This window comes from Pristiophorus japonicus, unplaced genomic scaffold, assembly GCF_044704955.1.
Source record: "Pristiophorus japonicus isolate sPriJap1 unplaced genomic scaffold, sPriJap1.hap1 HAP1_SCAFFOLD_283, whole genome shotgun sequence".
NCBI lineage: Eukaryota > Metazoa > Chordata > Chondrichthyes > Pristiophoridae > Pristiophorus > Pristiophorus japonicus.
Genome location: NW_027252593.1, coordinates 356,830 through 383,733, shown reverse-complemented (window position 1 = coordinate 383,733; position 26,904 = coordinate 356,830). Strand labels below are relative to the sequence as shown.

The 26,904-nt window shown below is 41.6% G+C and overlaps 1 protein-coding gene across 7 annotated transcripts in view; it reads left to right on the top strand.

Moving 5' to 3' along the window:
* LOC139247830 (uncharacterized) overlaps nt 1–26,904 on the top strand; it is a 135,317-nt gene that overhangs the window by 58,510 nt on the left and 49,903 nt on the right. For 3 of the 7 annotated variants that reach the window (XR_011590969.1, XM_070871795.1, XM_070871796.1), the window contains exon 1: nt 11,773–24,958. The exons of 2 other annotated variants lie outside the window; for them this stretch is intronic. Coding sequence is in view for 4 of the 5 variants with exons in the window: in XM_070871795.1 (XP_070727896.1) it covers nt 12,220–24,958 (12,739 nt within the window). In the remaining variant the exon portion in view is untranslated. Of the gene's footprint in view, nt 1–8,723; nt 10,789–11,772; nt 24,959–26,904 lie in introns of those variants that run through there. 2 more of the 7 variants (XM_070871798.1, XM_070871799.1) reach the window with 2 other exon arrangements.

Genomic DNA, 26,904 nt, shown 5'->3' with positions numbered 1-26,904 from the left:
TGCATAAGGTATGGTTTTCTAGACCAATATGTCGAGTAACCAACTAGGGGGGAGGCCATTTTAGACTGGGTGTTGTGTAATGAGAGAGGATTAATGAGCAATCTCGTTGTGTGAGGCTTCTTGGGGAAGAGTGACCATAATATGGTGGAATTCTACATTAGGAGGGAGAATGAAACAGTTAATTCAGAGACCATGGTCCAGAACTTAAAGAAGGCAAACTTTGCAGGTATGAGGCGTGAATTGGCTCGGATAGATTGGCGAATGATACTTAAGGGGTTGACTGTGGATGGGCAATGGCAGACATTTAGAGACCGCATGGATGAACTACAACAATTGTACATCCCTGTCTGGCGTAAAAATAAAAAAGGGAAGGTGGCTCAACCGTGGCTATCAAGGGAAATCAGGGATAGTATTAAAGCCAAGGAAGTGGCATACAAATTGGCCAGAAATAGCAGTGAACCTGGGGACTGGGAGAAATTTAGAACTCAGCAGATGAGGACAAAGGGTTTGATTAGGGCAGGGAAAATAGAGTACGAGAGGAAGCTTGCAGGGAACATTAAGACGGACTGCAAAAGTTTCTATAGATATGTAAAGAGAAAAAGGTTAGTAAAGACAAACATAGGTCCCCTGCAGTCAGAATCAGGGGAAGTCATAACGGAAAACAAAGAAATGGCAGACCAATTGAACAAGTACTTTGGTTCGGTATTCACTAAGGAGGACACAAACAACCTTCCGGATATAAAAGGGGTCAGAGTGTCTAGTAAGAAGGAGGAACTGAGGGAAATCCTTATTAGTCAGGAAATTGTGTTGGGGAAATTGATAAATCCCCAGGGCCTGATGGACTGCATCCCAGAGTACTTAAGGAGGTGGCCTTGGAAATAGCAGATGCATTGACAGTCATTTTCCAACATTCTATAGACTCTGGATCAGTTCCTATCGAGTGGAGGGTAGCCAATGTAACCCCACTTTTTAAAAAAGGAGGGAGAGAGAAAACAGGGAATTATAGACCAGTTCGCCTGATATCGGTTGTGGGTAAAATGATGGAATCAATTATTAAGGATGTCATAGCAGCGCATTTGGAAAGAGGTGACATGATAGGTCCAAGTCAGCATGGATTTGTGAAAGGGAAATCATGCTTGACAAATCTTCTGGAATTTTTTGAGGATGTTTCCAGTAGAGTGGACGGGGAGAGCCAGTTGATGTGGTGTATTTGGACTTTCAGAAGGCTTTCAACAAGGTCCCACACAAGAGATTAATGTGCAAAGTTAAAGCACATGTGATTGGGGTAGTGTGCTGACGTGGATTGAGAACTGGTTGTCAGACAGGAAGCAAAGAGTAGGAGTAAATGGGTACTTTTCAGAATGGCAGGCAGTGACTAGTGGGGTACCGCAAGGTTCTGTGCTGGGGCCCCAACTGTTTACATTGTACATTAATGATTTGGACGAGGGGATTAAATGTCGTATCTCCAAATTTGCGGATGACACTAAGTTGGGTGGCAGTGTGAGCTGCGAGGAGGATGCCATGAGGCTGCAGAGTGACTTGGATAGGTTAGGTGAGTGGGCAAATGCATGGCAGATGAAGTATAATGTGGATAAATGTGAATGGCGGCAGATTAGGAAAAGGGAAGATGCAACGAGACCTGGGTGTTATGGTACATCAGTCATTGAAGGTTGGCATGCAGGTACAGCAGGTGGTGAAGAAGGCAAATGGCATGCTGGCCTTCATAGCTAGGGGATTTGAGTATAGGAGCAGGGAGGTCTGACTGCAGTTGTACAGGGCCTTGGTGAGGCCTCACCTGGAATATTGTGTTCAGTTTTGGTCTCCTAATCTGAGGAAGGACGTTCTTGTTATTGAGGGAGTGCAGCGAACATATAAAATTCTGACGGGACTGGACAGGTTAGATGTAGGAAGAATGTTCCCGATGTTGGGGCAGTCCAAAACCGGGGGTCACAGTCTAAGGATAAGGGGTAAGCCATTTACGACTGACCTGAGGAGAAACTTCTTCACTCAGAGAGTGGTGAACCTGTGAAATTCTCTACCATAGAAAGTTGGTGAGGCCAATTCACTAAATATATTCAAAAAGGAGTTAGATGTAGTCCTTACGACTCGGGGGATCAAGGGGTATGGCGAGAAAGCAGGAATGGGGTACTGAGGTTGCATGTTCAGCCATGAACTCATTGAATGGCGGTGCAGGCTCGAAGGGCCGAATGACCTACTCCTGCACCTATTTTCTATGTTTCTACTCTTTAGTTTATATTTCCTCCTCATTCTACCAAAATATATTACTTCACATTTTTCTGAGTTGAATTTAATCTGCCTGTTTATGTCCTCTTGAAATCTATCACGATCCTCCTCACTGTTCACTATGCTTTGAACTTTTGTGTCATCTACAAATTTTGAGATTGTGCCCTGTACACCCACATCCAAGTCACTAATATATATCAAGAAAAGTAGTGCTCGTAGAACCGACCCCTGGGGAACAGCAATGTGTACCTTCCTCCAGTCTGAAAAACAACCGTTCACCACTACTCTCTCTTTCCTGTCACTTTGCCAATTTTGTATTCCTTCCTGCCACTGTTATTTTTATTCCATGGGCTTCAACTTTGCTGGCAAGCCTATTATGTGGCACTTTGTCCTTTTGGAAATCCGTGTGCACCACTCAACCGAATTGCCCTCATCAACCCCCTCTATTACCTCATCAAAAAACTTGATCAAATTGGTTAAACGTGATTTGGCATTAACAAATCCGTGCTGGCTTTCCTTAATTAATCCACGCTTGTCCAAGTGACTGTTAATTTTGTCTCTGATTATTGTTTCTAAAAGCTTCCCCACTACCAAGGTTAAACTGACTCGCTTGTAATTGCTGGGTTTGTCTTGACATCTTTTTTGAACAAGGGTGTAACATTTGCAATTCTCCAGTCCTCTGGCACCACCCCCATTTCTAAGGAGAATTGGAAGATTATTCCAATACCTCTGCAATTTCTTCCTTCACATCCCTCAGTGTCCTAGGATGCATCCCATCTGTTCCTGGTGACTTACCTACTTTAAGTACAGCCAGCGTTTCTCATACCATTTTATCAATTTTTATCCCATCCAGTATCTCCTCTACCTCCTCTTCCATTATGTCTATAGTAGCATCTTCTTCCTTGATAAAGACAGATACTCATTTTGCACCTCAGCCATACCTCTGTCCCCATGCAAAGGTCTTCTTTTTGGTCCCTAATTGACCCCACCCCCCATCTTACTGACCGTTTACTATTTATATGCCTACAGAAGACTTTTAGATTACCTTTTATGTTGGCTGCCATTCTATTCTCATACCCTCTCTTTGCCCCCTTACTTTCTTTTTCACTTCTCTGAACTTTCTATATTTAGAATCTTTGAATCCAAGTCCTGGGGTGATGCTGGTGGCACTGATCGTATCAGCCACCTCTGTCCAGGTCTTTCACCTCAAGTAGCTGCACCTTGACTCTGAACACATCATAATTATAAAATCATTGAATTTTACAACACGGAAGGGTACTGACCGTTTGGCCCATTGTATCTATGCTGACCAGAGCAAAACTTGGTAGATAGTACTTGCAGCACAGAAACAGGTCATTCAGGCGAACAGGTCTTTAAAGAGGGAATAGTTCAGGTACATTCCCATTAGGGGGAAAGATAGAGCTACTAAAGTCAGAGTTCCCTGAATGATGAAAGAGATAGATAATAAGATGAAGCAGAAAAAGAGCGCGTATGACAGTTGTCATCTAAGAATCAGGCTAAATCCTTATATCTTTGAGAAGCTGGGATTGTTCTCCTTAGACCAGAAAATAGTGAAAGGAGATTTGATAGAGGTGTTCAAAATCATGAGGAGTCTGGACAGAGTAGAAAGAGTAGCTTGGGAGGGGTGAAGTGTTTGATGCTACATCCTCAGAGAGATCATCCTCCGAGATCCAACTGTTCTTCTGCAGAAGCCTCTTACTATTAAGAAGGAAGAGAAAAGGGAGAAGAGTTACAGCTCAACTGTAATGAGATGGATCTCTGGAGATCAAGGAGTGTTCCATATAAGATATGTCAAACAAGCAAAACAAACAGCAGTTCAAGAAGAAGGCTAACTACCACCTTCTCTGGGGCAACTAGGGATGGGACATAGATGCTGGCCTTCCAACAATGCCCATTACCCAAGAATGAATATAAAATACAACTCTGTTACAAATCTAAAAAATTGAAAACTTTATTGTATTGGTTTCAGAAGTAAATTAAAGTATTGGTGCAAATTAAGTACTGCAGGTCTGAAATTCTATGGCCATGGAAACACAAAAGGTGGGCAAGCAGGGATGGAATTTGGAGCGTAACTTAGTTACACCAAGTCCCTGCCCCTTTTTCCATCCATGAGAAATTGTTGCGATAGTGTAGGTCGGTTTATTATAATGCCATGCAAATGTGACATCATATGACACATTTCCCACTATTGCTGTCCGAGCAACTCTGGGCACAAGGGATGCCTGAAACACTACTACTGTTCACTGCACACTTTAAATTGGCTGCTTTGGCTAATGTGGATTGTTTTTCACCTACAGAAACTAGTCCATTGTGAACATAAATACATTGAAAGAAGGCCTGCATTATAATACTGACGACAGAATGAAATCTTGTGGTTAGTTAGAGAAATAAATAAGCTCTCAGCATAATATGGTAGGGGTAGGGAAAACACATGACTAATATCAATATGTCGCCAAACACTTTAAAAAGATGTGGTAAATTTTCACATTCACCATGAGCTGTAATCTAGTTGACGAGATTGAACACACCCAATTTTCATTCCTTTGATTTCACACTGCTCATACCATGAAGATGCTAATTTATTCCAGTATCTTTGTGGATTCCCTCATTTTGGATATGACCTATTTAGTCATATATGGAAGTTGAACAACATTGAAAAAATGAGGAACATGTTTCGAAGGCAGGTAATTTAATACTGCTTATTGAAGAGTCTTTAGTATTTGAATGGAAGCCTTTTTCACCAGCCACATCCATGTTGGCCTCATTCTATCCCTTTTGGATACATATGTTTGGACAACATTTTTGTTAACATTATTCTTGAATACAGCATGTGTGAGTTTCTTTCTTCTACGAAATGAGTTGATGAGTATAGGAAGGATTAAGGGATTTATGTGTTATATGGAATTTGTAGCAAAGGGTTTCAATGAGCAGCATTATCATATCGCTGATTTTAAATTGTCTCAATGATTGGGTCACATGAAGAATGTGATGTCCGGAATTTGCTGTGTAATAACGGCGAGCTAACTCCTCTCTCTCTCTCTCTCTCTCCCCCCACCCCCCGCCGCCACCCCTCCGCCTCCCCTCTCACACCTCACCCACCCCACCCCTCCTCCTCCCTCACCCACCCCACCCCTCCTCCTCCTCCCACCCCCGCCGCCACCCCTGCTCCTCCCTCCCTTTCCCGCAGCCACCCCTCCTCCTCCCCTCTCCTCTTCCCCTCTCCCACCCCCCTTCCCCCTCCTCCTCCCCTCTCCCACCCCCCTCCTCCTCCTCCCCTCTCCCACCCCTCCGCCTCCCCTCTCACACCTCACCTACCCCACCCCTCCTCCCTCACCCACCCCACCCCTCCTCCCTCACCCACCCCACCCCTCCTCCCTCACCCACCCCACCCCTCCTCCCTCACCCACCCCACCCCTCCTCCCTCCCCCACCCCACCCCTCCTCCCTCCTCACCCACCCCACCCCTCCTCTTTCCTCACCCACCCCACCCCTCCTCTTTCCTCACCCACCCCACCCCTCCTCTTTCCTCACCCACCCCACCCCTCCTCCCTCCTCACCCACCCCACCCCTCCTCTTTCCTCACCCACCCCACCCCTCCTCTTTCCTCCCCCACCCCACCCCTCCTCTTTCCTCCCCCACCCCACCCCTCCTCTTTCCTCCCCCACCCCACCCCTCCTCTTTCCTCCCCCACCCCACCCCTCCTCTTTCCTCCCCCACCCCACCCCTCCTCTTTCCTCCCCCACCCCACCCCTCCTCTTTCCTCCCCCACCCCACCCCTCCTCTTTCCTCCCCCACCCCACCCCTCCTCTTTCCTCCCCTACCCCACCCCTCCTCTCCTTCCTCTCCTTCCTCTCCCTCCTCTCCCTCCTCTCCCTCCTCTCCCTCCTCTCCCTCCTCTCCCTCCTCCTCCCTCCTCCTCATCCCTCCTCCTCATCCCTCCTCCTCCCGCCTCCTCATCCCTCCTCCTCCCGCCTCCTCATCCCTCCTCATCCCTCCTCCTCCTCCCGCCTCCGCCTCCTCCCGCCTCCTCCCGCCTCCTCCCTCCTCCTCCCTCCTCCTCCCTCCTCCTCCTCCCTCCTCCTCCCTCCTCCTCCTCCCTCCTCCTCCCTCCTCCTCCCTCCTCCTCCCTCCTCCTCCCTCCTCCTCCCTCCTCCTCCCTCCTCCTCCCTCCTCCTCCCTACCTCTCTCTCTTCCCCATCCCCCACCCTACCTCTCTCTCTTCCTCCTCCCCTCTCACACCTCACCTCTCTCTCTTCCTCCTCCCCCACTTCACCTCTCTCTCTTCCTCCTCCCCCACTTCACCTCTCTCTCCTCCTCCCCCACCTCACCTCTCTCTCCTCCTCCACCCCACCTCACCTCTTTCTTCTCCCCCGCCGCACGCGCCTCCCACGCACACATCCCTTCCTCCCTCCCTCCCACACACTAATTTGCCTTCCCCCTCCCCCACACTCATCCCCCCCCCCCCCCCTTCCCAATACTCATTTCTCCCCCCCCCACATGCATCCCACCCCAACCCCACCCTGCGCTGGGTTCTTTAAGTCTGCATTTTTGTCCTCTTCAGCAGAGCTGGGCTGTGTTTTTTCACTCTCGTGCTGTCTTATGTAGATGCTCCAGGTGCTACTCACTTGTGCTCAGTGAATTATCCAGTGCAAAATCCTCTAACTCACTATCCATACCATGTGGAATGTCAATTTCTATGCTGGTACATAGAGTAACAGTGCCTCTTTGGGAGGGTTCTCTCCATCAGCCTGTGCAGTCAGGTCCTTGGAATTATTCTGTCGGCATTCACATGATCAGCCTCCTCTTTGCAGGCCTGTTGGCTGAGTTGTCGGGACGTGTGCCTGCCATCCAAAGGATCAAGGCCCTTTTTCCTGGACCTGATATGCTCCACTAACATCTTTAGTTGCCGTATCAAGGTGCTGGATTTTGCAGGGAGTCAGCGGGCGCAATCGGTGGCGGAGTCGGTTGGGAAAGTATTTTTTCCCCCAGTGGATCCGGACCCCACTATGAACCCGTCGCCACGTGCCTTTATCAAATTTCAGGTCTGTCGGCGCTGAGCAGACTCAACACTCAGCGGCGGGGGAAGCCAATTAAAATTATCAGTGGCTTGTTTACAGCCACTTATCAATGGTTTTTTTCCCAGTTTTTTGGATTTGGCAGGTCGCCCACCAATTTCCCTCTGTGCCTAGATCTCGTCTGTGAAGCTGAGGCGGGAGTTCAATGGTCATTAAATTAGCTGATGGGTTGACCGATTCAAATGTCAAGTCAAAGCTCCCAGCTGATCGAAATAACCACTACCTTCTCCAAACTGCATATCCACTACAGATTCAGATTTACACAAGTCTCCATCCAGTCTGACCTCATTACCTCTCCCACCATTTACAGATTGCTTCTGTCATCTCTACTTTACTAACCATCCTTTTCAGAATGGCAGGCAGTGACTAGTGGGATGCCGCAGGGCTCAGTGCTGGGACCCCAGCTATTTACAATATACATCAATGATTTAGAGGAAGGAATTGAGAGTAATATCTCCAAGTTTGCAGATGACACTAAGCTGGGTGGTAGTGTGAGCTGTGAAGCGGATGCTAAAAGGCTGCAGGGTGACTTGGACAGGTTAGGTTAGTGGGCAAATGCATGGCAGATGCAGTATAATGTGGATAAATGTGAGGTTATTCACCTTGGTGGAAAAACACGAAGGCAAAATATTATGTGAATGGCGGCAGATTAGGAAAAGGGAAGATGCAACGAGACCTGGGTGTTATGGTACATCAGTCATTGAAGGTTGGCATGCAGGTACAGCAGCTGGTGAAGAAGGCAAATGGCATGCTGGCCTTCATAGCTAGGGGATTTGAGTATAGGAGCAGGGAGGTCTTACTGCAGTTGTACAGGGCCTTGGTGAGGCCTCACCTGGAATATTGTGTTCAGTTTGAGGAAGGATGTTCTTGTTATTGAGGGAGTGCAGCGAAGGTTCACCAGACTGATTCCCGGGATGGCAGGACTGACATATGAGAAGAGACTGGATCGACTGGGCCTGTATTCACTGGAGTTTAGAAGAATGAGAGGGGATCTCATAGAAACATATAAAATTCTGACGGGACTGGATAGGTTAGATGCAGGAAGAATGTTCCCGATGTTGGGGGAGTCCAAAACCGGGGGTCACAGTCTAAGGATAAGGGGTAAGCCATTTACGACCGACCTGAAGAGAAACTTCTTCACTCAGAGAGTTGTTAACCTGTGGCATTCTCTACTACAGAGAGTTGTTGATGCAAGTTCATTGGAAATATTGAAGAGGGAGTTAGATATGGCCCTTACAGCTAAAGGGATCAAGGGGTATGGAGAGAAAGCAGGAAAGGGGTACGGAGGTGAATGATCAGCCATGATCCTAGTGAATGGTGGTGCAGGCTCGAAGGGCTGAATAGCCTATTCCTGCACCTATTTTCTATGTTTCTATTCCATCAGCATGGGTGCCCTTGAAACTGTCTCACCTTGATCCTCATAATCCCACCATGATCAGCTCCAACACCAACAGCACCAGACACACCAGCAGCAAGAACAACAACACCAACCTTCTCCGCAATCAACTGATACAAGGGCATCAACACCAAAGCACATTGCTGCTCGGGAAGCCTAGGGTTAGGGTCTCACCCTGGCCAGATTTACTTCACTTGACGCTGTACACCCTGGCTGCCACATGATATGCCAGGTTTGCACCACCCCACACTAACACCATAAAGCATCCCTACAATACCCAAGCCATTCCTTTAGCACTCAGAAACATTGCGGGGGGTACCGTTATGTCTCACCATTCACTGCAACACATTAAGCCACTTTCAAAGCTGCACACAAATCTTTCCAAGAAGGCAAGTATTGAAACTAAAGATTTCAATGTTTGACACCCACAGTAATAGAAACTTTACATGACTATTGCATAAAATGTCCAAGTGCCTACGCTTGTGTTTTGTTAATTGGTATGATTACACTAGAATGAGGGCGAGTGTGAGGGGTAGCTAGTGAGATGTGGATGTGATAATATAGATAGAGAGGGTCGTATTTACTGAGGCGTACGAAAGCATGGGACTTACGCTAAACATCAGTAAGACAAAGGTCGGCCACCAGCCTGTCCTCGCCGCACAGCACTACCCCCCCAGTCAACAAGATCTACGGCGTGGCCCTGGACAACTTCCCCTATCTCGGAAGCCTCCTATCAACAAGAGCAGGCATTGACGACGAGACCAGGCCCTCAAAACTGCCACCAAGCTCATGGTCTACAGGGTTGTAGTAATACCCACCCTCAGAAACATGGACCATGTACAGTAGACACCTCAAGTCACTGGAGAAATACCACCAACGATGTCTCCGCAAGATCCTACAAATCCCCTGGGAGGACAGGTGCACCAACGTTAGCATCCTCGTCCAGGCCAACATCCCCAGCATTGAAGCACTGACCACACTTGATCAGCTCCACTGGGCCGCCCACATAGTTCGCATGCCAGACATGAGACTCCCAAAGCAAGCGCTCCACTCTGAATTCCTTCATGGCAAACGAGCCAAAGGAGGGCAGCGGAAACGTAACAAGGAAACCCTCAAAGCCTCCCTGATAAAGTGCAACATCCCCACTGACACCTGGCCAAAGACTGCCCGAAGTGAAAGAAGTGCATCCGGAGAGCGCTGAGCACCTCGAGTCTCATTGTTGAGAGCATGCATAAATCAAGCGCAGGCAGCAGAAAGAGCGTGCGGCAAATCTGTCCCACCCACCCCTTGCCTCAACCTTGTCCCACCTGTGACAGAGACTGTGGTTCTCGTATTGGACTGTACAGCCACCTAATAACTCATGCTAAAAGTGGAAGCAAGTTTTCCTCGATTCCAAGGGACTGCCTATGATAATGAGAGAGGGATGGGTGGAGGTGAGCAAGGATGTGAAAGAATAGGGTAAGGAAGCTAGAGTGATGGGGATGTGATGAGTCGCGCACAGCAGGATGAGATTGAGTGCGGCTTTGTTCAAACATTTTGTGATCTACTGAGATCATTGAAACATTTGTGGTGCTGCACCCAGGTTCTCCTGATCACATCCCTGCTTGTGCCTCCTCTGCAATGTGCAACCAGGCTGTGTTGATCTCCTGGGAAGGTCTCTTCCACTCATGAGAAGGGAAGAGGATCTCCCTGTGTACTGTGACTCCCTCCATAAGCCAAGTTTTGTAAAATCGCGGCCATTGGGTGCCCTGGTAGTCAACCTTATGAAAAAAAATTGAAAAATATCATCTCAGAATCAACACCAAAGAAAAAAATATACTTGCTTTAAAAGGTGCAAGCACGCTTTAAATATATGTTAGAGCACCAGCTATCCTGCCCTCCCAATCAGCGAGCTGCGCATCAACACTGGAAACCCATGGGCAGCTTGCCAATTCAAATGAATCTCAACCATGAAAATGGTTAAGTCGTCTCTGGAGACATCAAGCAGGCATCCTGATCACTTCACCCACTGTCGAAATCTCGACCTCCGAAAAGAATGACTCCGACACTTACAGCTCCAGTGGAAGTTTCTTTAATTTACTTGCTCGCAAGGGGTAGGTCACACTCAGTCAAGGGCTAAGTGAACACCTCCGAAATGGTTCAGTTTAACAAGATATTTATACAGTAAAACCAAAGTTCTGGCCTCTCCCTGTGTATTGCTCTGTCTCACAGTCAGTGAATACAGATAAAGAGTTAATTACTATATCCTGGTCCTGACATGGTATCCAGATATTTCCTTTTGTTAGGGTTATCAGAAAGCCAAACGGCCATTACTCCATGAGTCATAGGTAATGGGCTATCACCTGTCTTGTATTGTGTCAGGATTGTTCCAATTTCCTGGTCAGTTTATCTGTTTGCATCAAATGGATGAGGTCTCGGAAAGAGATAATGGCTAGAAGATAAGGGTGGGGTGACATGGAACTCCTGTAGTGTAGACAATAGGAGAGCACCATGGGGGGTTACTTGTCTCAGCATGACTTGTCTCCTAGCTGTCTGATGGCCATCAGCCATCTCAAACCAGGTTTCGCTGTTTATGCAAGCTGACTGCTAAAATGCAGAAAGTTCTGGAAGGGCCAGGACTCCATTTTAATCAAAAGGCACTCAAATACCGTATGGTATCAGCTTAGATAAAAATACATTTCCACACCACCCAAAGTCTGCCAAATATGAAAATCATCCCCTGTATTTTCTGTCTTTTCGGTTATCAAATACAGATCTGAAAATGTAACTCCTAGACAGTGAATCATGATTGACAAAATGCTAAATGGTATCATTGTACTTTTAAAATGTATATTTATGAAAAAGAATTGCCTGTATGACAATGTTTTGTTCTTAAAATATATTGATATAAGTCAATACACAAAAATTAATTGTACTCTATGTGTTATAAATAAACAGAAAACAACGTAATGTAACAAAAGAGTTTGTCAAGTCAGAGTTTGAAGAATCCAAAGGTCTGAATGAAAAAGCAGTAAATGAAAATTCCTTTGAGAAACCTTTTTGTGATCGTCACGGTTGTGATTGCTTCAAGAACACATTTATTCATTCATTTGATTCAATTGCAAATGAAAATTTAAGTTACAAAAAGTCCAGATCAGTTTCCAATAACTCTTCTCAGTACAGTGCTTTAAAAGGTGGGGGAAAAGACTGTCTAGCCTTATCAGACTCTAAGGAAAAATGCTTGAAACAAAATTTGTTCAGAAAGCACACTTCGGTTGGAACAAACACATCTGACCAGTTTTCTTCAGAAGAAATATGGATAATAACTCCTAGTGTTACATGGACAAGTACTGATGGACAGTGTACTGTTGCTAGTAAATCATTGGACAAGCAAATTTCAGGATCATCACGAAGATACACCGCACTGAAAGAAACTGAATACAGTAGCTATGAATATGAAAGATATTCTACATCACCATCAGGATTTAGAAAGGATGAAATAATTATGTCAAAGGTAACACTTGGCGAGAATGCCAAAATGGCAGGCCCACGATTATCAATTCCTGAGTCATCTCTCAGTTACAGTACACAAACCACAAAAAGTTCATACAGTACTGAAACATTGAGAAAAATACCATATGTTAATGTAGTGAAACTGGCGCCTTACTCCACATTAAAAACCCAGGTTTGTAATCCACTTACCCCAGTGTCTACACTCTGTTTTGAAACCATTTCATCCTGCAGTAGCGATGGTTGTTCCTCTTTTGCTCATTATTCAGACACTCAATGGTCATCTGAAACATCTTGGTCTACAAGTACTAGCTTGAATACTTTAACGGGAAACACACATTTCTCTCTATTTGAGACCATTGCTGAAATAGAAACATCAGGTTGTATGTCATCCACTTGTCCATCATCTCCAACAGGCCAGACCTTGCTTGCCTCAAGAGCGATAATTGACAAAATCAAAAGAGTGCCAGTACAGAATGATTTTATAAACAACAGGTACTGCAATGGTCTTCAAGGAACAGTCTTGCCAGATTCAAACCAGCTTCCTTTGTCTGATATCTATCATTTGGAAGAACATGAAAAGTATGCAATGGTGAACAATACCAATTTTCACGTTTACCCATACATTCAGAAAGTTGCTTTTTTGACAAAAGAAAATGTTGAAAAATTTGAGTTACTTCAGCTCAGAAAAAATCTTCATTTTGTTTTACCACCAGTTACTGAAGAGTTGGAAATTGTTAAAAGAAATCAGGGAATGATTGGAAAAGTTCGGCAAATGAAAAATGTGCTTTATCAAATGATACCTACTGTTGTTCCAAAATTACCTGAGAATCAGGTTAGAACCCTTGAGCTGAATGCTGCTCAGATGGCATTAGAAAGTCTGTGGGGATTGCCATACATTCAAAGGAAGTCACTTTCAATGATGATGCCTCCAGTATCACCTTTACCTCAAAATTCATCTATTGAACTTAAAATGAAGGAAATAAAAACATTCAGCCTCACTGAAAATGAAGTTTATGACTTGGAATTCAATCTGCAAAGGAGGATTGGAATGCAACAGTGGAGACCAATATCAGTCAAGGCAGTTAACTCCGCAGATTCTGCTAATGCAACCATAATGAAGTTGGAAGTCTCAACATTCAATGAAAGGCAGGCCACTCGCCTAAAATTAAATTTGGAAAGAAAAATAACTCAAGGCTGCAGAAGTACCCGTCTCGTTCAACAATCTATTGGAATACAGAAATCGCCAGTCTATGCCCTCAAGGAAGATTCAGTTGAAATTAAAACTGAAGAGGTTGAAACACCACTGCTGTATTATGATCAGGTAGCTCACCTTGAAATGAGACCAACAACTACTGCAACTGAAGACAAAGTAAAATCCTTTGAAGTTATTATTAAAGAAATTGATACGCCAGTCAGCGTGGACTCAACTTTCATCATTGATAACAAAATGAGAGACCGTCTTGAATTGCACATTACACAGAAAAACCTCCAACACAACAGGGATTTATCCTCAAATTTTCAGAGATCAACAGAAGTATTCACTTCATCATCGCCTAAATTGATTCCTTCACAGCTAAATCTAATTGATACATATGTTGTCACCACCGAATTGCCATTTATAACTGTAGAACATAAAAACATTATAGAAAGAAATGAAAAGAGTAGAATAATAAACAATAAGTGGGGCCTCCCCAGGCTTGTCCAGCAATCTTTAGCTGATTTCATGGTTGCGGCACGACTGCAGTCAGAAAACATTGATCAAAATTATTCAGTGTCCAATAAAACTAATACGCCATATCCTTTTAAAATCATTCCCCGTCAGAAAGAATTGCCTCAGAATGGAAGAGAAAACATGTTTCCATCACAACCTGAAAGAGGTAGTAGGAAGGGAAAAGCAAACAATTTAAGAGAGGTATCTGTTGTTACCAACTTCAAGCCAGAAGACAAAAATAAATTAATTATGTGCTTAACGAAACAATATGTTGAAATTAACGTAGATTGTTTACCAAATCTCGTAATGGAATCGTATAAACATTCCTATTCTCTAGCATCAAATAAACATTTACCAAAGTCAATTAGAGTTGGGAAAGGATATAAAAAACCAAGACCATTGTATATACCTTTTATGGAACATGATGCTGTTGATCGTTTGGAGTTAAACTTAAAACAAAAGCTTATTTCAAGTTTGTGGGGATTTCCAACTTCATATGAAAAGTCATTGGAAATGATTCCTAAAGCACCACCAGTACCTCCACCAATCAAGACATGTACAGCTGAAATAGAGCCTATTGGTATAGAAACAGTTTTCCTTGAAGATAATGTCAGGATCAATCTGGAACGACACATTACACAGAAAAAACTTCAGCTTAACTGGGGCATACCAACAGAAATTCAGAGATCAAGAGATGCATTCATTCCACCTGCTCCAACATTGATTTATTCCCAGCTAAATCCACAGCCTTATTTGCACGTAGTAGTTGTTCTAACTGAACTGGCATTCAGAAGCGATAAACATAAGAAAATGTTGGAGATCAATATGAAGAAGAAAATCATCAATCATAAAAGGGGTCTCCTTCCCAGTGTTGTTCAGAAATCTTTAATTAATTTTATCGATTCTAGTTTAATAAAAGATCCGATTGCACATTCAGACATTCGAAAAGGAAGCAAAACATTGTCCAGTAACACTGATTCTCATAAGGATATATTACAACACACCCAAAAATTGCTATTACGAAAACATAATAGTGGGGAAAACACTGAACTGAACAAGGTAGAATCTCAAGATAAACTAGACATATGCATAACAAAACAATGCTTGGAAATTAAAATGGATTATCTCCCTGATATAGTAAAGGAGATGTACAAAGTCACATATCCTTTAGAATCAAAGAAAAGCTTACCAAAATTAATTGCACTTGGTAGACGTTATAAGAAGTTGCGACCATGTTATATGCCTTTTATTGAACAGGATGCAGTAGATCGTTTGGAGCTGAATTTAAAACACACACAGATTTCCCAATTCTGGGGACTTAAAACTCTACATGACAAGTCATTAGAGATGATGATTTCTAAGGGACTACCTGTTCCTCCAGCAATCAAGGCAACTGATGCTAAAATAGTGCCTATAGCTGTAAAAACATATTTCATTTCTAATGAAGCCAGGATGATTTTAGAATGGCACATTACAGAGAAAAAACTTCAACACAACTGGAGTTTACCATTACATATTCAAAGATCACAAGAGACATTCATTCCTTTTGCTCCAAAGCTAGTTGCCTCACAGCTCAACCCGCAGCCTGATTTTGATACAAATATTGTTCCAATTGAGCCTGCATTTCTAGCTGCTGAGAGTAAAAAAAAATTAGAGCTGATTGTAAAGAAACGGATCATAAATCATCGGTGGGGTCTCCCTAAGGTTGTTTATTTGTCATTAGAGAGTTTTATGCCTCATGCTCCATCAGTAAAAAGTATCAAGCCACAATTAGAAATATCAGCAGAAAATGAGGCATTGCTAAATAGTAAGTTTAAAACAGTTTGTTTACAAAACATGTTTGTACAACTCAAGGCAGGAACATTTTCTGCACCACAGTGTGAAGAAGCTATCAAAATCAAGAAAGAAAACAGAAAAGGAATGTTGCCTGTGATTGCTCGCCTAAAATCAGAACATAAAGATCAGTTAAATATGTGTTTAACAAAACAAAGTCTAGAAATAAAACTGGATAATTTGCCAGCAATTGTACAAGAATTCTACCAAAATATATATCCCCCAGCACCAAAAAAAACTTTAGCAAAACTTTTTGCACCTGGTGAAGGTTTTAAAAAAACAAGGCCAGGATATATACAATTTTTTGAACAGGCTGCTATTGATTACTTGGAAATGAACTTGAAGAACAAACACATTTCCCATCTCTGGGGATTTCAAACTCTGCATGAAGAATCAATGGAAATAATGATTTCCAAAGCTCCACCTGTGCTTCCAGCAATCAAAGCAAATAGAGGTCAAATAGAGCCTGTACCCATGGAAACTGCTTTCATTGGTAAGAAAGCCAGAGGTAAATTAGAATGGCATATTACTCAAAAAAAACTTCAGCACAATTGGGGTTTACCATTGTTTTATCAGAAGTCAGCAGAAGAATTCATTCCAGTTCCTCCAAAGTTGGTTCCATCACAGCTCAACACACAAGCTGATTTCATTGTGGTCATTACTCCGTGTGAGCTGCCATTTGTAGATGTTGAAATTAATAAAACATTGGAGTTGAATACAAGGAAAAAGATCATCAATCATAGATGGGGTCTTCCGAACTCTATTCAGTCATCTTTAAGAGATTTTATGGCTCCTGCACCATCAATGAATGATATAATGCAGTCAGAAATCATGGCAAGAAGGAAATCAAAGGCAAATAACATTGAAATAGGAGAGAATTATCCACAGAAAACATTTGAACAACCAAAAAGAGAAAAGTTGTCCTCAGCAAAATATGAAAGAGGTAGAAGGAAATCAAAAACAGCCAAATTAGGTGAAATATTTGTTTTTGCTCCTCTCAAACCAGAAGATAAAAATAAAGTAGATGTACGTTTGATAAAGCAATGTCTAGAAATTCGCATGGACTATTTTCCAGACATGGTGAAGGAGTTCTATAAAACCAGTTATCTTCCAGAGTCAAAGAAATCAGTACCAAAGCTTACTGTACCGAGAAATGGATTCAAAAAGCCAAGAGCACTGTATATACCTTTTATTGAACAGGATATTGTTGCTCACTTAGAGCTTAATTTAAAGCACAAACAGATTAACTATCTCTGGGGACTTGAAACTCTGTATGATGAATCCATGGAAATGATGATTCTGAAAGGACCACCTGTGCCCCCAGCAATCAAGGTGATTGGAGCTCAAATAGAGCTTGTAGGTATGGAAATTAATTTATCTGATAATGAAGTTCGAAAAGATCTTGAAAGACACATTACACGGAAGAAACTTCAGCAAAAGTGGGGCTTACCAGATATTCAAAGATCACAAAAAGCATTCATTCCAGCTGCTCCAAAACTAATACTATCCAAGTTAAATCCCCAGCCTAATTTTGTGATTGTCTTTGCCCCGACTGAGCTGACATTCCTTCACGAAGAACATAAAAATATACTGGAGTTCAATCTAAAGAGAACTATCAATCGTAAATGGGGCCTTCCTAAGCTTATTCTGTCATCTTTGAATAATTTTATGGCTCCTGCTCCATCAATGAAGGATCTCGTGCTACAAACTGAAATAATTAAAGAAACAAACATATTGAGCAACACTCACAGTGAAAAAGAAAACAGTAATGTGTTTCCTGAAGGCACATTTCCACTGCACATTCAAGGCGATTTTTTGTTGCCACAATATGGAAGAGGTAGCAACAGCAAAATATCAAACAAAGTAGCTGTCTTTGCTGGTCTCAAACCAGAACAGAAGAATAAATTAGAAGTGTGTTTAATAAAGCAAAATCTAGAAATTAAAATGCACCATTTGCCGGAACTGGTAACATTGTTATACAAAAATACCTATCGATCACCATTAAAGAAACTTCTTCCAAGGCTAATTACACCTGGTGAAGGATTCAAAAAGCCAAGATTGTTGTATATACCTTTTATTGAACAGAATGCTGTTGATCGTTTAGAGTTGAACTTAAAGCACAAACAGATTATGCATCTCTGGATACTTGACACACTGTATGAAATGTCAGTCGAAATGATGATTCCTAAAGGACCAAATATGTCCCCAGTAATTAAATCAAGTGGAGTTCAAATAGAACCTGTGGGTATGGAAACAGCTTTCATTGAAGGTGAAGCTAGAGACAAATTGGATTGGCACATTACACAGAAAAAACTCGAGAACAACTGGGGCTTACCATTACATATTCAGAAATCAATTGATACATTCATTCCATCTGCTCCAAAACTGGTTCTCTCCCAGCTAAAACCACATTGTATTTATGTTATAGTTGTTACGTCAGCCGATCTAGCTTTCATAAGTGCTGAACGTAGAAAAAGATTGGAAGTGAATACAAAGAAAAAGATCATAAATCAGAAATGGGAGCTCCCAAATCTTATTCAGTCATCCCTGAGGGACTTCATGGCTCCACCTCCATTGCTGCAAGATCACTTGCTCCAGTCAGAAATCATGAAAGATAGCAAAACATTTACCAACATTGACATCGATCTTAATTCCAAAATGATTATGAAACACAAAAAAAGAAAGTTACCTTCACTACATTGCCAGAAAGTTTATAAAAAAGCAAACTTTAAGATAAGTGCATTTCCAGATTTTGCCAACCTCAAACCAGAATGTAAAGATAAACTAAATATGTGCTTGTTAAAGCTAGCTCTCGATATTAAAGTACATTACTTACCTGATGTTGTGCAGGAATATTATAAAAATGCTTACCCTGCAGCATCAAGAAAAGCATTACCAAAACTTACTGTTGCTAGTGAAGGATATAAAAAACAAAGACCATGGTGCTTACTATTTGTTGAACAAGATGCCATTGATCACTTAGAGCTGAACTTAAAGCACAGACGCATTATCCATCTTTGGGGACTTGAAACTCTGTATGATGAATCTGTGGAAATGATGATTGCTATAGGACCACCTGTGCCTCCAGCAATCAAAGCAAGTGGAGCTAAAATAGAGCCTGTGGGTATGGAAAGAACATTCATTGAATGTGATATTAGGGACAGACTAGAATGGCACATTACACAGAAAAAACTGCAACAGAACTGGGGTTTACCACTGCAGATTCAAATATCAGCAGAAACATTTATTCCGCCTGCTCCAAAACTGATTCCATCCCAACTAAATCCACAGCCGAGCTTTGGGGTACTTGTTGCTCCTACTGAACTAGCATTTCCAAGTAAAGAGCATAGGAAATTATTGGAACTCAATACGAAGAAGAAGATAATAAATCACAAATGGGGTCTCCCAACACTTATTCGGTCTTCGTTAAGAAATTTCATGGCTCTTTCTCTATCAAGGAAAGATCTTGTGCTACAGCCAGAAGTAAAGAGAACCAATAAGATGGGGCCCAGCAATATTGATATAAGAAATAAGATTAGAATTCCTTTACAGATGAACAAAAGAGAGAAATTGTCTTTACAACATAAAAAAGGTAGCAAAAACACAAAGCCAAGCAAAACAGCAGAAGTGGCTGTTCTTGCCAACTTCAAACAAGAATATACCGATAAGCTAGATGTGTGCTTAAGAAAATTGCATCTAGAAATTAAAATGCATTGTTTGCCAGAAATGGTAAAAGAATTTTATAAAGAAAATTATCCTTCCAAGTCAAAGAAGCCATTAGGAAAGATTATCGCACCTAGTGAAGGATGCAAAAAGCCACGTTCATTATGTATAGCTTTTACTGAACAGGATTCAGTTGAGCGCTTGGAGCTGAACCTAAAGCATAAAATGATTTTCTGTCTCTGGGGGCTTCCAACTCTTTATGAAAAATCAGTGGAAATGATGATTCCTAAAGGGCCACCTGTGCCTCCAGCAATCAAGTCAAGTGTAGCTAAAATAGAGCCTGTTGGTATGGAAACAACTTTCATTAAAGATGGCAGACTAGAGTGGCACATCACACAGAAAAAACTTCAACATAACTGGGGATTACCATTACTTATTCAGAGATCACAAGAAGCATTTATTCCGCCTGCTCCAAAGCTAATTTCATCACAGCTAAAACCACAGCCTGATTTTGTTTTGTTTTTTGTTTCACCTGAACTGACCTTCCTAAGCTCAGAACATAGAAAAAGACTTGAACAGAATACAAGGAAGAGAATCATAAATTACAAATGGGGCCTCCCCAAGGCTGTTCAGTATTCTTTAAATAATTTTATGGCTTCTCTTGTGCTGCAATCTGATGTGATGGAAAGAAACAAGATATCTTCTAGTAATATTCAAGTGAGAAAAAGAAAAATAGATACTCCAATGAATACATTTTTACAGACTAAAAAAAAAATGTCTTCTAAACAAAATCGAAAAGGTAGCAGAAACCTGAAACTTAACAATGTCGGAGAGATGTGTCTTTCTGCTAAACTCAAGCCAGAATGTAAGGACAGGCTAGATATATGTTTGATAAAACTGTGTCTTGAAATTAAAATCTGTTGTTTCCCACAAATAGTGAATGAGATGTATAAAGCTGCCTATCCTCCAATGCCAAAAAAGCCATTTCCAAAGCCAATTGAACCTGGTAAAGGATTTAAAAAACCAAGATTGTTGTACATACCTTTTATTGAACAGGATGCTGTTGATTGCTTAGAGCTGAACTTAAAGCACAAACAGATTTCCCATCTCTGGGGACTTGCAACCCTATACGACGAATCAACAGCACAAATGATTCCGAAAGAACCACCTGTGCCTCCAGGGATCAGAGCAAGTGGAGCTCGAATAGAGCCTGTGGGTATGGAAACAACTTTCATTGACAATGAAACTAAAGACAGACTAGAATGGCATATTGTACAGAAGAAACTTCAGCACAACTGGGGCTTTCCACTATGTATTCAAAGATCACAAGAAACATTCATTCCACTTGCTCCAAAACTAATTCCATCCCAGCTAAAACCACAGCTTAGTTTTGTGATAGTTGTTGCGCCCGTTGAGCTGACCTTCCTTAGTGATGGACACTGGAAAATACTGGAACTGAATATGAAAAAGAGAATTATAAATAACAAATGGGGTCTTCCAAAGTTAATTCAGTTATCTCTAAGGAGTTTTATACCTGTTGCCCCACAAATGAAAGATTTCCTACTACAGCCACAAAAACGAGCAGTGCCTCCTTCTGCAAGCAATATTCTCCAGATGAAAAGAGGAAAGTTGCCTGCACTAAAGTATCAAAAAAGCATAAAAGCAAAAAAGAATAGTGAGGTATATGATAACCTCAGAGTTACATGTGGAGCTGTTGTAGATTTCTGCTTAATAAAGCAATGTTTAGAAATTAAAATGGAGTATCTACCTAAACTGGTAATGGATGCCTATAGTGCTATCTATGCTCAAGCGCCAAAGATAATTTTACCAAAAGTTATTTTACCTGGCAAAGGATTTAAAAAGCAAAGATCATCATATATGTGTTTTACTGAACAAGAAGCAGTTGATTGTTTGGAGTTGAACTTAAAGCACAAAGAGATTACCCATCTCTGGGGATTTCCAACTCTCTATGAAAAATCATTGGAAATGATGATTCCTAAAGGGCCACCTGTGCCTCCAGTAATAAAAGCTGGTGGAGCTCAAATAGAGCTTGTGGATATGGAAACAGCTTTCATTAAAAATAATACAAGAGACAGGCTAGAATGGCACATAACCCAGAAAAAACTTCAGTACAATTGGGGCTTACCAATACATATTCAGAGATCAGAAGCAGCATTTATTCCATTTGCTCCAAAACTAATTCCATCCCAGCTAAAACCACAGCCTGCTTTTTCAGTAGTCATTGTTCCAACTGAGCTAGCATTTCTTCGTGATGAGCATAAGAAAATATTGGAGATGAAAACAAAGAAAAAGTTTATAAATTGCAAGTGGGGTCTTCCCAAGCTTATCCAATCATCTTTGAATAAGTTTATGAGTACTTCTCCAGATGTTTCCAGCAATACTAATGTGGGCAATAAAGAAAATAAAATGGTTTCTCAACACACAGTCCCAACAATCAAAAGGGGGAAATTATCCATGTTACAATATGAAAAGGGTGGCAGAAGCAAGAAAACAAAGAAAATTGATGAGGATTGTTTTCTTGCTAGCTTCAAACCAGAATGGAAATACAAACTAGAGATCTGTTTAACAAAGCTGTGTCTAGAAATTAAGACAGGATGCTTACCTGAAATGGTAAAAGAATTCTACAAAAATACTTATCTTCCAATATCAAAGAAACCTTTGCCAAAGCTTATTGTACTTGGTAAAGGATTTAAAATACCAAGAATACGATATATTCCTTTTACTGAACAAGATGATATTGATCGGACAGAGATGAACTTGAAACACAGACAACTTTTATATCTCTGGGGACTTGAAACGCTGTATGAAAAGTCATTGGTAATGATGATTCCCAAAGGACCACCTGTACCTCCACCAATTAAGACTAGTGAAGTTCAAATAAAGCCTGTAGGTGGGCCAACAACATATTTTTGTGAAGAAGTCAAGAAGTTTCTAGAATGGCATATTTTGCAGAAAAAACTTCAACGTACTTGGGGCTTACCATCACATTTTCAGAAGTCAGCAGAAGCATTTATCCCACTTGCTCCGAAACTGATTATAAGCCAGCTAAGTCCACAGCCTGATTTTGAAATAGTTATTGCTCCAGTTGAGTTAGCATTCATAAATGATGAGCACAAAAAGGCACTAGAAATGAATACAAAGAAAAGGACTGTAAATCATATATGGGGCCTCCCCAGGCTTATTGAGTCATCTTTAAATGAATTTATGGTACCTCCTCCACCAATAAAGGATTTCATAAAACAATTTAAAATTAAGAAAAAGAAAAGAGTAACGTCCAGAACCAAAGACATAACAAAGTATTATAAAATGGTTTATTCCCAGTGCACATCTCTTCTGAACAAAGGACAGAAAAATACTTCGGATTTTGGAAGTTTTAAGAAAAGTGTCAAAATGAAAAAGAGAGAAAGGAGGACGTCTACTGTTGACAAATTTAAACCAGAATGTAACATTAGGTTAGATATGTGTTTAATGAAACAAAGTTTATCTAGTAAACTTGATTGTCTACCTGAAATGGTAACACAGTTGTACAAACAAACTTATCCTCCAGTATTGAAGAGACCATTACCAAAACTCATAACACCTGGCAAAGGATTTAAGAGACCAAGATTACCATATATTCTGTTTGCTGAACAAAATAGTATTGATCGCTTGGATATGAATTTAAAGCACAAACAGATTAATAATCTTTGGGGTATTGCAACTACATTTGCCAAGTCAATAGAAATGATTCCTAAAGCACCATCTTTACTTCCAGCAATTAAAGCAAGTGAAGCTAAAATAGAGCATATCGGTATGGAATTAGCCTTCCAGTATAATGAAACAATTGACATTCTAGAATGGCACATTACAATGAAAAGATTTCAGCATCAGTGGGGCATACCATTGCATATCCGAAGATCAGTGGACACATTCATTCCATCTCCTCCAAAACTGGTTCTATCCCATTTTAGCCGGTGTCCCGATGTTGATATTGCTGTTTCTGTAAATGAGCTAATATTGCTAAGTGAGGAATATAAGGAAGCATTGGGAATAAATACAAACAACCGGATCATAAATCACAGACAGGGTCTTCCCAATATTATTCAGAACTCTTTGAGTAGTTTTATACCTCCTGCTCCACCAGTATGCATGCAACTGTTAGAGACTGGAGAAGGAAGTCCAACAGGATTGAATAGATCTGAACTGAGCAAAATTAATACAGTTTTTCCTGCTGAACAGAAGTTATTGGCAAGCACAACAAACGGTAAAGATGGTAAGGAAAGCAACAGTGTAAATAGTATGGAAGAACTTTCTGTCAGTCCAAAACTGGAATTTAAAGATAAAGTTGAAGTAGATGTGGCAAAGCAATCTATACAAATGCAATCAGTGGATAAATGCTCCTATTCAGCCACAAGTAAAAGTTTGCTGAAACTGAATACCCCTTATAAAAAACAAAACTTCAAGAGCAAATGGAGTGACGATTGTCTTGAGGTAGATTGTTCCATAGCATCACCCAGTTATCGGCCAAAATCTATGAAAATCGAGGGTTCTTCAACTTGGACATCAGATCAGAAATTGGCTGATTTGGCAGATAAACCAGTGACTATTGTGGGACTGTCTTTCGGTCCAGCAATAATAGGAGCAAACCTGCCTTCATCCCCCATGACTGTGCAAGAGTTCAACATTTATCTGAAACAAAATACGGGTTCTGTTTTGATGCCACGTCCTGTTCGTTATGCAGATTATGAAGAAATCTTATCAAAAAATGCAAGAGACTTTGGGAATAATGTATCCTGTTCAGAACAATTGACTGAGGAAACAAACAATCATATTCAGCAAGATGAAGAACATGGATATGTTAAAATAATTGCAGGTGCTATTGTTAAAACCCAGAATGAGGAAGAACAAGTGCAAGTTGATCTATCAGAAATAATTTGTGCACAGCCATCACCTACAGAACTTTGTGATGCCTTGCAAGAAAGAATAATTATTGCATCTCAAGATCCTTATGATGGAAATGACTTGAGCATTTCTGCTGAGGAACTCCATTGTGCTTATTATGAAACCCTCAATGAATCATATACTTCCAGAACTCATGTTGTGAAGAAAGAATGCAGGAACACTTTTCAAAGTCAGTATTCAAATCAAACAAAACCAGATAATACTTTGCGAAAGTCAAAGGCTAAATTTTCCAAGCAAGATTGTCAGAGACCAAGAACATTTAAACATAAAGAAGAAGATGAAAATTCTGAGTTATGCAGCCAAAGCATTCTTTTTGTTAGCCCAACTGAAGAGCTGCAAAACACAGTTATAATGATCTGCGGTTCAGATACAGACCAAAAAGAGAAATCTTACCCTTACTCACATTGTGACAGACCAGAAAGCCCAAGGTCAACAAGAGAAACTTCTCACAGTCGTAGACATGATGAAAGATCCTCACGAAGCTCCACGCCCCATAGTCCTGGATGTCAGCAAGATTTTTCACAAGAGGATTCTCCGTTTACAACAAATGAAGACTATGAAGGTACTGTATAGGCTGATGTTTTTGTCAGATGGTAACATTTTGTAAATAAGTATAATTGCCACCAAAACCATATTTATTTTGCCTTAAAAGTTTCGATATGTAAAAATGTAATTAAAGATACTTAGTGATAAGCATAATTAATTAACCAAAATTGGTATATCTTCTATTTGCTGTGTTAATTTGGATGTATGATGTGGATAGTCTGTTTCACATTGTAAGCATAAACCATCCAACCAGTGGCCACAACCTGTCAGCAGAAAAATGTCAGATGCATATCCTCTCAAAAAGAGTATAGTAAATTCTAATTTAAATAAAATCATTTTATTACTAATAGTTGACAACTGGTCCCAAATTTGCACAACCTTCTGGTTCATTTCTACTGTAACTCTGTAGCTAGATCTTTGCTGGGAATTTCTGGGAGGCCTTTTCTGCGACGGAACCTTCAACTGCCCCAAATGAGAGTGCGTGGTAGGGACTCTGCATTGGGAATTCCAACTCTTCCAATCTCAATTGGACCCCATATAAATTTGGAGGCCATACAGTATGCCCATTAAGATGAGAACTCCCAACCTCCACAATGGGGCCCCATCAGAGGCTCCAGATCAGGAATGCTGCCCGGACCCCCAAACAGCTGGATGGACAGGTAGTCATTTAAGCAGTGCTTCATTTTAAGAATAAAATTAATGCCACAATAGTTCGGCTTACTTTCTTTATAATTCTGCATTTGTTACATACGCAGAGTCTGACCAGAAGTACTGAGGCGAAGGTGTTAGGCTTCAGTCAGTGATAGCACTCCCGACTGATTCAGAATGTCACATATTTAAGTGCCACATCAGGTCTTGAGCACATAATCTATGCTGACAGTTTAGCAGAGTAGAAACATAGAAAATAGGTGCAGGAGTAGTCCATTCGGCCTTCGAGCCTGCACCACCATTCAATAAGATCACGGCTAATCATTCACCTCAGTACCCCTTTCCTGCTTTCTCTCCATACCTCTTGATCCCTTTAGCCGTAAGGGCCATATCTAACTCCCTCCTGAATATATCCAATGAACTGGCATCAACAACTCTCTGCGGTAGAGAATTCAACAGGTTAACAACTCTCTGAGTGAAGAAGTTTCTCCTCATCTCAGTCCTAAATGGCCTACCCCTTATCCTAAGACTGTGTCCCCTGGTTCTGGACTTCCCCAACATCGGGAACATTCTTCCTGCATCTAAACTGTCCAGTCCCGAATTTTATATGTGTCTATGGGATCCCCTCTCATCCTTCTAAACTCCAGTGAATACAGGCCCAGTCGATCCAGTCTCTCCTCATATGTCAGTCCTGCCATCCCGGGAATCAGTCTGGTGAACCTTTGCTACAAGAATGTCCTTCCTCAGATTAGGAGACCAAAACTGAACACAATATTTCAGGCGAGGCTTCACCAAGGCCCTGTACAACTGCAGTAAGACCTCCCTGCTCTTATACTCAAATCCCCTAGCTATGAAGGTCAACATGCCATTTGCCGTCTTCACCGCCTGCAGTACCTGCATGCCAACTTTCAATGACTGATGTACCATGACACCCAGGTCTTGTTGCACCTCCCCTTTTCCTAATCTGCTGCCATTCAGATAATATTCTGCCTTCGTGTTTTTGCCACCAAAGTGGATAACCTCACATTTATCTATATTATACTGCATCTACCATGCATTTGCTCACTCATCTAACCTGTCCAAGTCACCCTGCAGCCTCTTAGCATCCTCCTTACAGCTCACACCGCCACCCAGCTTAGTGTCATCTGCAAACTTGGAGATATTACACCCAATTCCTTCATCCAAATCATTGATGCATATTGTAAATAGCTGGGTTCCCAGCACTGAGCCCTACGGCACCCCACTAGTCACTGCCTGCCATTCTGAAAAGGACCTGTTAATCCCGACTCTCTGCTTCCTGACTGCCAACCAGTT